This window comes from Porites lutea, chromosome 6 (genome assembly GCF_958299795.1).
Source record: "Porites lutea chromosome 6, jaPorLute2.1, whole genome shotgun sequence".
NCBI lineage: Eukaryota > Metazoa > Cnidaria > Anthozoa > Scleractinia > Poritidae > Porites > Porites lutea.
In genome coordinates, this window is record NC_133206.1 from 35,592,525 (window position 1) to 35,608,042 (window position 15,518).

At 38.1% G+C, this 15,518-nt stretch overlaps 3 protein-coding genes across 4 annotated transcripts; 2 read left to right on the plus strand and 1 right to left on the minus strand.

Moving 5' to 3' along the window:
• The first annotated feature begins 3,019 nt into the window (after nt 1–3,019).
• Nucleotides 3,020–9,065, plus strand: LOC140940337 (nudC domain-containing protein 3-like). Its single transcript, XM_073389280.1, has 6 exons — nt 3,020–3,300; nt 4,225–4,365; nt 5,240–5,379; nt 6,195–6,436; nt 6,935–7,212; nt 8,141–9,065. The coding sequence occupies exons 1-6, from the start codon at nt 3,118–3,120 to the stop codon at nt 8,243–8,245; spliced, it is 1,089 nt and encodes a 362-aa protein (XP_073245381.1). The 5' UTR covers nt 3,020–3,117; the 3' UTR covers nt 8,246–9,065.
• A 1,962-nt stretch (nt 9,066–11,027) lies between these two features.
• On the minus strand, nt 11,028–12,041 carry LOC140940338 (FMN-dependent NADH:quinone oxidoreductase 1-like). Its single transcript, XM_073389281.1, has one exon. The coding sequence runs from the start codon at nt 11,898–11,900 to the stop codon at nt 11,112–11,114; it is 789 nt and encodes a 262-aa protein (XP_073245382.1). The 5' UTR covers nt 11,901–12,041; the 3' UTR covers nt 11,028–11,111.
• Nucleotides 12,042–12,046: 5 nt separating this feature from the next.
• LOC140940339 (acyl carrier protein-like) lies at nt 12,047–15,036 on the plus strand. 2 transcript variants are annotated; one of them, XM_073389283.1, is made up of 4 exons: nt 12,047–12,368; nt 13,581–13,668; nt 14,266–14,364; nt 14,569–14,725. In XM_073389283.1, the coding sequence occupies exons 1-3, from the start codon at nt 12,084–12,086 to the stop codon at nt 14,352–14,354; spliced, it is 462 nt and encodes a 153-aa protein (XP_073245384.1). In that variant the 5' UTR covers nt 12,047–12,083; the 3' UTR covers nt 14,355–14,364; nt 14,569–14,725. The 2 variants fall into 2 exon arrangements, with proteins under 2 accessions (XP_073245384.1, XP_073245383.1); XM_073389282.1 differs by lacking the exon at nt 14,569–14,725 and adding an exon at nt 14,874–15,036 and having other exon boundaries at nt 12,048–12,368.
• Nucleotides 15,037–15,518: the final 482 nt, after the last annotated feature.

A 15,518-nucleotide genomic window follows, 5' to 3' on the forward strand; every position in this document is an offset into this window, starting at 1 on the left:
ATTTGGACATCGTATGCTGAGCAAATCAAACGTTACTTAAGTTAACAGTTACAAACCAAAATTTCAGTAACAGTGATTTGTCAAAGGACACAGCAAATGCTACCAAGCACTTTTAGTGGTGTGTTAAAATTTCATAACTCTCGTCAGAGTAGACTACGGGTGTAAAAGAGTTAGGGTTAGAAACGAACAAACGTTTGGCAAAAATCCCCCAAAACGTCCTCATGCACTAAAATCTCGTTCCCAGGATGCTGTCTCTTCCCCTCTTCTGTGATTAAATTTACCATAAAAAACCCAACCAAACAAACAAACAGATTTTTATACTGTGTACCTTAAATCGAGTTGTCATTTGCCATTTCAGGCGAAGGATAACGTATAACCAATTTAAAATTCATCTGTGTGCCAAATACCCTAACCCTCAGGCCGATCCTCTCTTTTGAAAGAGAAACTTTGGTCCAAGTCATTAGCAAAAAACTGTTAATCACAGCGAGAAAACAGATAAATCAGTTGTTGTTACGATATAGCACCTTGGTGCTGATAGCAACAAGTCATGCAATGGGTCATCATCCTGTGGCCGTATTAAGAGGTAAAGTTTAGTCTTTATATGCAGACATCTCCTATTTTTGTTGCTTTTGGTGAAACCTTTACAGTAAGCTTAAAATTAAAATAAAAAGGAGGAAAACTCGTAACCTGAGCATTAGGCGTTTCCGGGAGAAATCCGGGGAGAGAGTAGCGAAAAGAGGAAACAGCGGTACGAGGAGAAACGATTGAGTTAAACGGTTTTAAGAAGCCTTCCATCCGGCGTTGCACAACATAGCTAATCAACAAAATTTACAGTTATACTGTTAAAAACTTTCTTCTAGATAAATTATTATCTGTTTCTCCTTTCCATACTTGCCTTTTTTCCCCGGGTGTGGCGGGGGGAAGTACTCGCTTATATTAGCCACAGGGGGATGCCTTAAGTGTCGCCCCAAAAGTATGGTTTCGTGCCGTTTTGGTCTGAAAACGGGTATAGACTTTGCCTATTTTGGTCTGGAGTCGGATAGGGTTTTCTAGGAAACTACGGGAGTGTATGAACGTTATCGTATCAATCCCCAATGAATAAGAAAGAAAGAGAAATAAGAAAATTTTCGTTGACGTTCTAATCGAAGTAATGATGACAATTTCTCAGAGGCTAGGTCTGAAAACGGGTGTGAAAAATGGCATTTATAGGTGTGAAATAGGGTCAGGATTTGGAGAACCGTGCGGAACAACCCCACCAAGAATCCCCAGGAGTACCCCCGGGGTTCTTTCGCGGGTCACTTTGCTCGCCACTCGAATAAAAACCCCCCACGATCAAACTGGGGTCAAGCATCTCCCCCCTGGCCGTAAGAGACTAAAATAATCGTGGCAAAAAAAAATTGCTCCCGAATCAGTGCTACGGCAAAAGTGAAAAGAAAACTGAAATTCATGACAAAAAGGATTATTTTCGTAAATTAGGCAGGGAATTGAGTTGATCGTGGAAACAGACCTATCTCTTGTATTGCATCATTGGTGATCGTTGGTGGGGAACTTACACAGCAGGGAACTTAGGGGTCACAAATAGTTCTTAATGAAAGCGTAAGAATACAGAACGGAAAAGGTAACTTACTTACTGTTAAATCAGATCCTTGCAACAACCAAACACTGGATCAGGTCCCTCAGTACTGTAGAACTGCAGAATGCGGTCCACAACGTTGTAAAAATCAACCTTGACGGATTTCTTTTGGCAACGAAGAAAGTTGATCATCCGTTTGAGAGAGTATATTTGTACATCTGTTAAAAAATGTCAATATAACATTTATATTCTCCCAACAAGCTTCATCTAAAAATGACTTAAATTCCGGAAACGAACATTAGAGATTTGACAGCAGCCTTAAAGAGTAAATAGCTAACACTATCTTCTGTCGCCCATAATTTTTAGATTCAAAAGGAGTCAGCTTTTTATTTATCAAGTAAATGCTTCAGGTTTACAAATCGTTTAAACAGTCCATTTAATTTTCTCCTTTATCTTAAAGTATATGCTAAAGTTAGCGACATGTCAAAATATTCAAAAAATCCTTTGGCACCTTTTGAATTCTTGTACATATTAGGGAATGTTGTTTTATATAACTGAGTGTTAGATAGCAATCTGTTTGATTTCACAGGCTACAACCCGGAGACCGAGACTGTCATACCTACTTCCCTAGCATTCTCTCAACAAGAACATTAGACGATTGCCAGCCGATTTGATAATTGGGCATATTCCGCTTCATGTAAACATGTCACCCAACAGCAGCTTAGACCCTGGAAACCTTACTTCTCTAGCTTTGTTTTACATAATTTGCAGACTTTTCTTCAGATCCACAAGTGCCCGTACCTATTCCCGGGTGGGGACATTTCCACGTTCAGCTATTTAGTGCACGTGCGTATGCTCAGTTCCCTATCCTTAGTCCCGATTGGTGGGAAAACTCAAGATGCGTCCTTTCCTTGCCACTTTTGATTGTTAGTATGTTTTTTGTTCGTTTCGTTTCGGTTTACAAGTATGTTTCTTTATTCGTTTTTTTCTTGAACAGTTGATTTTCCTCATGACCAGTTGTTTGAGCAGCAGGCCGAGGACCAGCTAGGGGAAAACGGAGATTGCGTGGTATGGGCTAACCTGAGTATCAGACCTTCCTACGGGGCTAGGGGAGAGGAGATTTTAGTTCCCCTTTTCCCCAGAAACGCCTGATACTCAGGCTAGGTATAGGCTAGTTGGATAGTTGCTGATGTCAGCGTACTCTCCATCCATATGTCATGTCACACATCGCTCGTGGAGGAGCGTTGCGTGACGTGCAAAGAGTGACTGAGGCCATACCCTGCGTAGCAAGCGTTTGCCAGGGGATGCAGGGGGTGGAGAGGAGGGAAAAGGAACCTTTTCTTGTTTATTTGTTGCTCTCGGTCCAACTTTTGCGCAAAAAAAACTTGCTGTGCAAGGATCATTTTTCGATCACAATATATGACGTAGTTACAGCGTTCGAGTTGTTGGTGCTGACCTAAAGGAAAGCGGGCTGCGTGTACGAAACAACGCGGAAGGTTGCAGCGAAACTACCTTGTAAAAGAGGGCCGAGAAAACACGAAAAAATGGATGCTGCAAAGTTTGATGATATATTCATGGGAATGCTACAGCACTGTGAACAAGTGGAACCGTTCCTAGATGCCATGTTTAGTTTTTTAGCTCGAAGAACTGACTTCTTTCGGGTCATGCATTCTCGAGATGACAAGATGGGATTCCCCCCTGGAGTTGCGGAGAAGATTGTTTTAAAGGTGCGATATACATCATGTGTGTTTGGATAATAAAGGGTTTAGCTTAACTTTTGTTTGATTATCAGTACTGAGGTTCCTCTAAAGTAAGATAAATCTGTAGCGCTAAAAACGTGCTATCCTCTTGCGATATAGTTACATCACCAGGGGGGAGCGGGGTACTCGACCAATAATTTTTTTTGGATATATGAGCCGCTGAGGGTTTGAAACGCTGACCCTGTTCAGGACAAAAAAATCCTAAAATACATTCCCTGTCTAGGACAACACCCTCAATTTTATTACCCTGTTTTCGTAGGCAATATATCTTGTTTCTAATAGGTATGGATGGAAGCAAGGCTGACAGTGACCTTTTTTCGATACAAACCTTTCTGTTTTATTATGTAAATCACGTTATCCTTATGCTAACTAGTATTTTTCAAGGACAGTTTCCATAACAAAGCAAAGGAGGTTTGCATGAAAACAAGGTCACCGTCAGCCTCACATTGACTCGAAGGCTAGGGTACTAAGTTCACAACTGTAAAATGGTCCATTAGATAGGACAGACTTGCGCGAAATTATATACCCTGTTTAGGACAGAGAGGTCAAAAACCATACCTAGTACAGCAGCACATCCCTGTATAGGTCATATAAAGGAGTATCTCCCTCCTGGTATATTGCTGCCCTGGGGGAACACACCTTTATTTGCACCTCTCTGAACAGGGTATGGTGTTCAGGGTGTTGAGTCTTAAAGGGGTATACAATTTCACTGTTAGCATCATGAATAGCTAGATAACAGAATACCCGCCCACTTACATTATTTTAACCTCAAAACAGGCCGATAATAGCTGCATGGGTGGTTGCTACTATTTTAACTACTGTTATGTAAAGTTTAATACATTTAGACATGTAAGTGCATATTGTTTTTTTTGTAATTTTTTGAATTCATAGATTTTCAAGAAATACCAGGAATTAGTCAAAGGAAATCAAGCGGAGAAGAAAAGTGCAGGTTCAGGAAAGGATGAGATTAAAGGCAGTGAAAATGTATCCACAGAAACCTCAAGTGATCAACCTAGCTCTTCGGATAATAATGTGAGTTGCTACAGTTTTGTTTTGTTTCCAATGAATTTATATACATTCCTACATGAAAATGTTTAATACAGTAGAACCTCGATAACTCCGACCGGGATAAATCACACTCCCTGCTAACTCAAACTGAATTAAGTCCTATTTCCCTTGGATTTCACCCTACTTGTCAGTCATTTTTACTTGGTTAACTCAAACTCGGATAACTCAAAGTCTTGGTTAAATCAAAATAACTCAAATTCCCCATTAACTCAAACTAAATTTCCCTTCTCTTGATCAAAATTTCACTGAAATTTTCACTGGTAACTACGAATTTTGGTTCTTGCTACCCCACTTGGATGCCATTCCCTTAGCTCTTCTTGTTGTATAATCAGTAACAACATTAAAACTAACCCTACAGAAATTTAATTTTAATTGGTGCAACAAATAGATCATGCTTTTTCATAGAAATGCACAATCATATCACCGATTTTGATGAAATAAGTAAAGTTACAATTGTACTATGCACACTGAAGTGCTGAAAAATCAGCAACTATCAATAATTACTGAAAATAATGACAAAATTAAAATTCAATCTACCCCAATAACTTGAATCCCCGCTCACTCAAACTGTTTTTCGTTTCCCTTCAGAGTTGAAGTTACCAGGGTATATTTTCATATGTATGCATGTTTGTTTGTAAGGATCAGCAATTATTGTAAACCTAAGAAAACTATGAACATCTGAAATAATCATAAAAAAGCTCAGGACTTACAACAAGCAGACCCAAAACCAGTGACAAAATAATTACCATAATTGCTTGTGTTTAGTTCTCTCATACCTGAATGGGTTTTTCCTCACAACACAATAACATTCCAGAAATATTTCTACACACTTCTGCAGGCCTCATCACTTCCATCACCACCAACTCCATCTGTCTGTAGTACCACAGTTGAAGTAGAAACATCATCTTCCGAGGACCAAGCAGCTGCTCCAGTGCCATTATCAGAATCTACTGCAGGTGCTTCCACAGTGTCAACGAGGTTAATAATATGTTCAACCTTATAGCAACTGCATCAAAACTTAAAACAGACTCAACTAATGATCATGATAAATTCAGTTAGTTTAGTTTAATGTTCCAAAAGCAACTATTAAATTTTATTGTGAAACACAAGAGCTCAGCATTTTTGTAGACAAAACATAGCAAGGAAGTATTTTGAAATGTAACAACTCATTTTACAAGAAATCAAATGACCACACTGTCTTGTTAAGACCTCTTCTGCCATGTTGGATTAATTTGTCATTGATTAGGAAACATTCAAGGATATGTTGTGGTTCAATTTTATCCTTGGTTTAAATTACATTTTCTTTTGTTTTAGGGTATGGTTATGTATGATAATGAGTTTGAAACAAAAGAAAATAAAATTTAAACCAAGGATAAAATTGAACCGCGACACATATCTCAGAATGTTCTTTATCTTTGTAATGCGGCACACTTTCAAATGAGTTTTTGGTATGTTCTAAGTATTTCTGACTTTTTTGCTGTCTATCTTCAGTCTTTTCAATGAGACCTGACACCTGAGGATTCTCCGGGGGTATACTGTTAGCCCACAGAAATTATTAGATTTATTATTATTATTGTTTTCATTCATAGACACTCTGATAAGAGACACTGGGGTGGCATCCACCAGTGAACTCCCATACCCTGCATGGACGATAAAGCGGACTGGGCAGCCAGGCAACTAGCTCGGCTGAGGCTGCCTGAATGAATGAATGAATGAATTGTTATTAAATTAGTTATAAATTATTTGTTTGAGTTACTGGTATGTGAATGTGTTAAAAAATTTAATATATACAGTTCAGCAGCTCAGCCAGAAAACAGCAAGAGCAGTGATGAAGGTAAAGGATTGATGCCTGGCAAGTCAGCAGAGTGTTACAATGGAGCAGTTCTTGACAGATATTCCTGGTCACAAACTATAAGGGATATTGAAGTGAAAATTCCAGTACCAAGTTCGATAACTAAAGGCCGTGATGTTGGGGTGGAAATTAAGACATCACATTTAAAAGTTTGGTTAAAAAAAGACATCTCTCCAGTGACAGGTATTTTAAGTGTATCTCAGTGTCATAAATTGGTTAAATTATAAGCAAAAATGGTATAGAGAGCTTCAGGGGCTTCTTCAGTCTTGATCTCCTACCAGTTTGTTCCCTTATTCTCCGTCTAGTACTGAGGTCATCTTTTCTAGTTGATGTTTTCTAGTACTGAGTTGATGTTGATGTTGTGCAATTAAATATTTATTTCCATGCAAAAAATTGTAAATGGATTTGTAAATAATGAAAATGAATGCAGACATATCATTAATAGAAACATGAACAAAGGCCTTATTAACTGGTAACAATCATCTTCACTATTGTTAAAAGGCCTTTGATACTGAAGATCATCCAATTTTTCTGTACAATTGAACTACAGCACTTTGGTACCCAAAGCAAATCTCTAGACTTGCTTGAGGCATACTTTATCAGCATTCAGTCTTGCAATCTTGGTCCTCTGTATGGACAGTGGTTGTCTAGCACATATTGACTGAAAGGTATTCTTTACAGGTAGCAATGTTCTTGTTGATGGAAAGCTTCAAAGAACCATAAAATGTGAAGATTCTATGTGGTTACTGGAAAGTGGAAAATTTATAATTGTCAACCTGGAAAAAAGAGAAGAGAGGTTTTGGACAGCAGTTTTAGAAGGAGATGCTGAAATAGACAAGACTAAGGTTGACACGACTAGAGACATTAGTGACTTTGATGAACAAACTCAGAGTGATTTTGAACATGTTATGTATGATCATCGTCAAAAACTTCAAGGAAAACCAACCAGTCAGGAATTGGTTAGTACTGTGTTCATGTAACTTATGTACTGTGCAGACTTTCAAGAGTATATATCGTGGGTTTATTTCTTTCATAGTACATGTACCTCTTTTTCTGTCTTTTTCGTTAGATTTAGCCATTTAATGGTTAAGAACATAGAATGCATGGTGACTTAATTGAGATTTTCAAAATCATGAACAGCTTTATAGTAAACTATGGCCAAAATATGTTCAGGAAGAATGTATCTTACCAAACTCCTAATCTTACAGTCATTTCACTTCATTCTTTAAGAACAGCGCATGACTTGTTTAGTAATAGAGTTAGCAAATACTGGAACCAACTACCGTTAGGAGTCCGATGTGCAGCAATTATCGACACCTTTCAGCCTGGTCTCGATTGTTTTAAATCATCGCAACCTGGTTTAAATGGTTTCTGGGAACTATCAGACTGGAACAAATCTTTAATAGAATTACCAATAAAAGTGAACATGTGAAATATTTATTAGCTAATTGCGATGTTGCAATGTGGCAAAATATCTTGTTTTAATTGTTATTGTTTTTCTTTTGTATATATACATATATACCTTGGTCTTAGCTTTTTAGAATTTAATTTCTATTACATGATAATAAATAATTTTGTAAATAGTTTTTATCAATGGCGATATCCGGTTATAAAGTTATCTTAAATAGTTGTATGCTCAAAACAAAAAGGTTTCACTGAAATTCTGGGTACTTTCCATAACCCATTCTTCACTTTCTTGTAAACATGTACATGTTAACCAACTAAATTTTTGTGTAGAGAATTTGAATGTGAGCAAACCCACAATGAACCATCCAGTAACTACTTTTTTTACAGGATTTGGTCAGACCTTAACAAGTTGATCCTCGTAGATGTGATAATTTTCTGATAGTTGTTGTTAAGTTGCTTTTTATTCACTTTCCAACTTAGAAAACACACGAGCTTCTCAAGCAAGCCTGGAATGCAAAAGGTTCACCATTTGCTGGCACAGAATTTGATCCATCAAAAGTAAACATATCACCAAGTTATGGATAAAACATCAAGAAATGTTATAGGCCCTTGCCGTGTTGGTGTATGGACTAAGACAAGAAGAAAGCAATTCACTTATTGACTGCTTGGACATCAAGAATAAACTGTCATTGTCTTAATTTTGTGTCTGCTGTAAAATGGTCACCTATTGGTTGACTGTCAATCAACAGTCACTGCAGAAAACTAGACTAAAGGGTCATTGTCTAGAGTAAGAGGGTTTTGTTGTTTCAGTTTTTTAATCAATAAGGGATATAACTCTCCTAGCATCATCACATTTTCGACATTATGACAATAGCTTCAACCCTTTCTATACTACTACTCTTGTCAGAATGTGTTTCTTGACAAAAACATACTTGGTACTATTGTGTTATCTCAAGGTAGCTAAATCAAAATGTGCCTCTAGAACTGCTCTTCTGGTCTTTATGGGAAGGCAGTAAACTCTACCTCAAACCATTCAGTGCGTTAGATTTAAAAAACTTTCAGTTTCAGTGGATGCCACAAGTGCCCCTTTAGTTCCTTCCACATACCTAATGGCTTGAACACAGTAAGTCATGTAGATCATTATGCCTACAGCCAGAAAAATCCCTGTTGTAAGCTTTTGTAAAAGTGGAAAAACTATGGTGTAGTTACAAGTAGGTTTTGCCAAGCAAGGGTGATTTTCACATGGTCTTAACCTAATAACATTTACAGATTAATGGAAATTCATGATATTGTTTTATTTACATATAAACCTGGTTAATTCTGTTCCTGTTCATTTTGTTGTAAAAAAACAATGGTCCTTCTCTAAGAAAAATTAATGAAAAATAAAAATGACATAAGCTTTAAATATTAGTACTGAAAAGATGCAAGTGCAGCAAGAAAGAGAGATCATTGTGATTTTGGACAAGTAATATAAAGTTATTGCCCTAGGCCTTAACTAACCCAAGTATGAATTATTTTCTTTCTATTCTCTTGTGAATTTATTAAGCCCCTGCCCCTTTTTATTAAAGAAAATTATATGACATGACACCTCCCTCTCCTTTTAATTTGAAATGATTAGTTTATCATAACTACCAGTAATAAGCGAGACTGTCCTCGGTCCATCTTACCATTAGTCTTAACATTATTAACCAGGACTATCCGGCCAAATCAGTTTATTCATAAAGAGTATACATGACAGTGATGGAGTTTTGTCAAAAACCCTTCTTGAGTGAAGCCCATTTGAAAATAACTATTCTGGTTTGCCAGTTCTGACTTTTGGTTAGTGTCCTTAAATGAACACCTGAACCAGTCCCAATGGTATCCATCTTGGATTGAGTCAAAACTGTCTAACACTCCATGTACTATTCATATAATATTTTTACAAATTTAGATCATTCAAACATGCATGTCAGACAGTCATTCCCTCACTCATAACTTGCAGTGCAGGTGCATCTTTTGGGTGGAGCAAGGGTTCGGTATTTCTCATGAGGAGGTACAGACTCTGATTTTGAGAGCAAAGGAAAATTTGGAAGAGTAGAAATTGTAACCTTGTTGGTGGGCTGTAATCTGCTTTGTCTTCTTTCTTTGCTTACTGCCCTCTACAGGCCTGCATTTTGCTTAATAGGTTTCACTCCATTAAGCCCTTCGCTCAAGTATGCTTTACAAAAAGCCCCCCACACCTATAATGGAGATTTGCAGTGTTTAAAAGGGCAGGATTAAGCTTTCCTCTGGAAAATCAATTGGAGGGAAGATCCCAGAAGGTTTCACAGGGATTTGTGTAAACTACATTTTTGTTATGGAGTCAATTAATGAGAAATTTTGCATTACCTTTAATTGGACTGGATCTGCCAACAGACACCTTCTCTTCTCTCTACTCACATGTTACCTCTGTGGAGGAGATGGGGTTTCAATTCTCAGACTTAACTTGTAAGACCAGTTTACATGATATGATTTGTTGGCCTGTCTTGGGTCCAATTTGACTGCTGCCTGGTTAGCTCAGTTGGGAGAGTGCTGGTCTGCCGAGTGGGAGGTTGCGGGTTCAGACCCCAGCCAGATCAACATTCAGGGTCTGTAAATAACTGAGAAGAAAGTGCTGCCTTTGCGATGAGATCTGCAAATGGCTACACTTTCTAGTTTTCTCAGATTGCCCCTGTTGCAAAGTGCCACAGGTGAAGTACAATAATGTAATCTAAAACTACTGCCTTTTTGAGCTTTTTGATGTTTAATGTATCTATAGTGGATGACTTTAAATGTACCGCAACTGTGTAAAGTCATTTGTTTTCCTATGAAATCAGAGTACTTTACCTTTTACACAGAGGGAAACTGAAAAATTTAGTCTTCCCCTTAACAATGTCTTTCTCATAGTTTTCTTTACAGGTTTTGAGCAGACCCTAAATCAGTCAGTATCATTTGTGTAAACAGATCATTGTGAGAGGTCAAGATCTTATTTCTCTTTGCTATTCATTGTGCAAGTGAATTCTGACTCCTGTTCTGATAGGGTCATTTTCATTCGCGGCAGAGAATTTAGAGTTGAAAAATTCTACCTCTGAACTACTATGTTCTTTTAAGGATGTGTTACAAATTGCTAAAAATGTAATCAATTTGCTCCAAACAGCAAAAGTTGCCAGAAAGTTGCTGAGCAACTTGTGGCTGAGGCTACCCAGTGGTGTGGCCAACCTCTCCTGGGCTGGGTGGGTTATCTGTTAGGAGACACTTAAATTGAAGCCCCACTTGGTTGTGTTCTACACTGATTAATAAATAGGTTTGTAAAGAGCATCAACTTGGGCATGTTTGGAATTGATTTGAGGAGCCAATAGTATGAGAGATATTTAAACAGTTCCAACAAACACATCATTTATTATCTGTGAACCTTCATATAAAAATTATAATTCCACAAATTTAAAAATCAAGGTTAAAATTTAGCAGCATGTTCCAGACAACTTGATTCAATTAAACTCATCAGGTCATCTTTTTGCGTGTGAGCTGTGTTCTTAATATAAATATGCCTTACATCTGTAAAACCAATTAAGCCAAAGATATCTTTCAAATAAGGAACTTGATAGTCAAGTGCTTTCATATCGCCGGTTGAGTAGTCCCCGCCTGATGAGGTTATAAGAAGCAAGGGCCTTCCACTTAACAGCCCTTGTGGACCATTTGAGGTTTCCCTAAATGTCAAACCAGGCTGAACAACACAGTCGATATACTGCTTCAAGACATAGGGAACGCTATAATTCCACATAGGACACGAAATAACCAGTTTATCCGCTAAAAACAATGTCTTCACCATCTTCTCCACTGGTTCTAAGTTCTGTTTATCCGACGGTTTGTCCTCCCCTGTCACCATTCGCATTTTGCTTGCAACATGCGATAAATCATACTGTAAAAGATCTTTATCCCAAAGATTTATCTCACTGATAATATGTTGGTGATTTCTAGATTTGTACGCTGTGAAAAACGTTTTGGAAGCTATACCAGTCCACGATCTCTCATCCGACCCAGACGAGTTTAGGTGGAGTACTTGAATCTGCGGATTTGTCTTCTTGAAGTCACCACTCGACTTTACTTCTCCTTGAAAAGCTGAAATATATGAACAGCATCTTCTCTGAATTAAGAGTGCTATTTTCAGTCCTCGTCTTAATCCAAATTTTCCCTTTACACTACGATGAATGTTGGCTAAAGGTATATTGGTGATGGTCGCCATTTTGCATTCCACGTGCCATCCGAGCCAGTTAACGGATTAGTTACGTAAGAGAGGTCAGCGGCTTGAGGACATTAGACGCCTTATGATTGGTTAATTTCATTAATCCACCAATAGAAAAAAGGCTTAGAAAAATAACTGATATTCCCATAATTCTTAGCCCTCGAAGGTAAGTGATTTTCAAAGATGGCGACCCACATGCTTCGACAGTTTGCTAGGCGGGCTGTATACGCTCATCCATTGCTGAGGAGGCAGAGCATACGGCTGGTCTCTTCTTCTCCACGTGTTATTTTTGCTGGTAACAAATGTTTGCAGCAGCCATTTCTTGTCAGCAGCAGCTTGGCAGCAAAACCTCCATCTCTTATGGGCGTTCGCTTGTTTGCCGATGCTGGAGCAGCGCTATCAAGGGAAGAAATTCAGACACGAGTCATGGATGTCTTAAAACTTTTTGACAAAGTGGAGCCCGAAAAGGCAAGTATTTAGTTCCTGAATAAGGGGGTGAGGGTCACTCCTCCTTCCTTAATTTGCGTTTATCAGCCTTAGGCATCTTTGAACAAGTTGGGACGATCTGTCCCTTGTATAACCTTCACTGATTGGTCGCTTCATCGCATACAATACTATATTCATTTAAAGATATCCTGAGCCTCGCTATTGCTTGGATTTGAAAACTTGAACACAATTTAACTTAATTTTACTAAACAATATAATGTCCATTGTGTGGACTCCTACAGAACAAAAATCTTGTGTAATATGGGTACCCCCTCGACCAAGTATCGGCCATCAGTATTGGCCGATACTCAGTCGACCTGTCAGCCGACTCTCAGTGGACACAGCGGCTGACTCGGTTGATATATCCGTCGTCATCAGTCTGCCAGGTGCCGGTCTACATGAAGAGCTGGCTGACACATCGACCAAAGTATTGGTCGATAGTGTTGGTCACTGTGTTGACTGTTAATCAGTCAACATATCAATTAGTAGGTCAACAACATTTTGCTTATACTTAATTGATACTTAGTTGACTCTTCCTCTGTAGTTTTATTTCCTGTCTGCACAAATTTTTGTTGTTTCTATTTAATTTGCTTGATTTATTGTCGTTACAATCATTGCAGTAACATACATACACCATAGCCAAACACGTATCCCCCCCTCCCAAAAAAAAAAAAAAAAATTGGATAAATAGGGACTGTGTACCTCCAAACTTTCCTATGGTGTCACCTTTGGGGTTTTTAAAGCTGATCTAAATAAAATAAAGCCAATGTAACATTCATTGCAAAGGGAAATAGTAATAGTAATGTAAACAAGGTTATAGTGTATCTAGGAAACTGAGACATTCAAATGTAACACTAAATGTAATGAAACAAGGAGACAAGGTGAGACTGACCATAGAATGACATGAGAAACCGAATTATTCCATGCCAGCAAACTATCTAAAATTTATGTCACTTCTGGTAACACAAATTATATGGAAGTCAATCAACATACCACCAACAGTCAAACAATGTTCTGCCAACACTTGACACTACCTGTATCGTTGGTGCATTGAACGGTATACCGACCAACTATATTATGTGATCTGTTCTTGTAAAGGTACCCAGTTAATTTTTCAGTAAGCTAAGTTTTAACATTGTTAAATTGCTACGTGTGGCTATGTAGGTTAATATTTTGGCATTGTTTTTTTGTTAGCTCACCCATAAAAGTCATTTTGTTAATGACCTTGGATTGGACAGCTTGGATATAGTTGAGATTGTCATGGCATTGGAAGATGACTTTGGTGAGTGCTTTAACCATAGTGCCAAGCTTATTCTAGAAGTCACAACTATTTTCATACAAACTTAAATGCAGTCATACAGCTCTTTGATCCCAAGGCTTATGACAATAAATTGTCATTAGACTCCTTAAAATACATTTATCCTCTTGTTTGGTTCTCAGTTTTGGGTATTATTAAGCATTCCAACACATATAACGTTGGCTGGAAATGTGCAAGTTTTTGCTTAATACAAGTTGTCTGCTTCATACAGATTCCTGTAAAATGAGTCATAGTTGATGCATAACTTAGTATAATTTGTTTGACAAGACAAGATGCAGCACCTTCAGTGCCCTGGCTGCTAGAGGTTTTTGCCTTTCCTAATTCCAAAAAGTTTGCTGCAAAGCTTCTCAGGAGCTTTATCAAACCTTGCAGATGGGTTATTTCATCCTAGGTATTTTCAGATCGGATCTCTGGAGTCAGGACTTATGTTCAGTTGTTTTGGTTTGATCAGAATTTTATCACTTAGTCTGCGAACAAGCTCTCCATGCTTGTTGGCTATTTATCACTCCTAGTGCTGCACAGTTAGTCTGTAACTAACATTCAACCCATGTTCTATTGTAGCAATTGAAATATCTGATGAAGAAGCTGAAAAAGTGTTTACAGTTGATGATGCTGTGCAGTTAATAGCTAAAGCATTGGATGAACATTAGTCATAATGTGGTAAGCAGTCTCTGTTTTTTCTAAGTACGTCGAGCAAAACGTGCAAGGCACGAAAATGGCCACGCCCTTGACTGAAGGCTCCAGACAGGGGAGGCACTCAATGCTCGCTCACACTTGTACTTCCTTCACTTAATATAATATTAAACTATATAGTATAATGTTATATTTATTTTTAATATCTTCTCTCCTTATGGGGCATTTCAGGGATAATGAACCAACAATTCAAATGGAACATAATATGGTTAAGAACTGGCTAGAGGCAAACCAGTTGGCTATTTACAAGCGTGGCCTAGGATTTGAACTCGGGACTACCGAGAACAAATCTAGCAAGTGGTCAGTGCTGAACTTGAACATGGGGGCTCTAGATTACAAGTTCAGCACTCTAACTGTGCGGCCACGCTGCCTCCATCAAAAAAAATCTCAAGAAAAAGAGAAACTGAGTGCAGCAAGTGAACTTGTTTTTTAAATCAAGACAATTTGTGTTCACAAGGCATTTTGCTTTATTTTAGTGTTTTAACTGGCCAAGATTCTCTATTGTTAAACTGGGAGAGATCGTACATCATGTCCGTGAGAGGAGCCACTTGTTGAGGCCCCGCGCGTCACTTAAAGTTTCGTTACTAGTTGAACCTGGTGTACATTGAATTGTAATAAAGATTTTCTAATACCACTGTCTATTATGTCAGTTTATTTGGTCGGGATCCGTCCGTGACTTGCATTTTGTGTCATTGAGTTATGTTGTAGATTTTGTGTTTTTAGCAGGAATGTGCTTTTTGAAATTCCCCACAGATCAGATGCCCTGTCCGTAGTTGTATAGACGGATGAAAACAGGCAATTTTGAAACTATTGATGTCATATTATCTTATCTCGCTGAACAACCTCGTTCCCAGGCTCCTTTCTCTTCCTGAAGAATAATTAATATTATCCTAAAAAATCGGACTTTCTCACGCGAGAAATGGCAAGCAATTGCCCCAATCATACCAAGCATAAACCTGTTTAAAAGCTGTTTGGTTAAACACGGTTTATAATTGTTTTCATCATAAACACTGTTTACTTCTTTTTTTTTCAGTTTAGCAGAGTTAGCACAAATGAAAGCACAAGTTAAAACTTACGTGAATTCTATGTAAAAGCCAGTCCTGTAGTTTTCTTTAACTGAT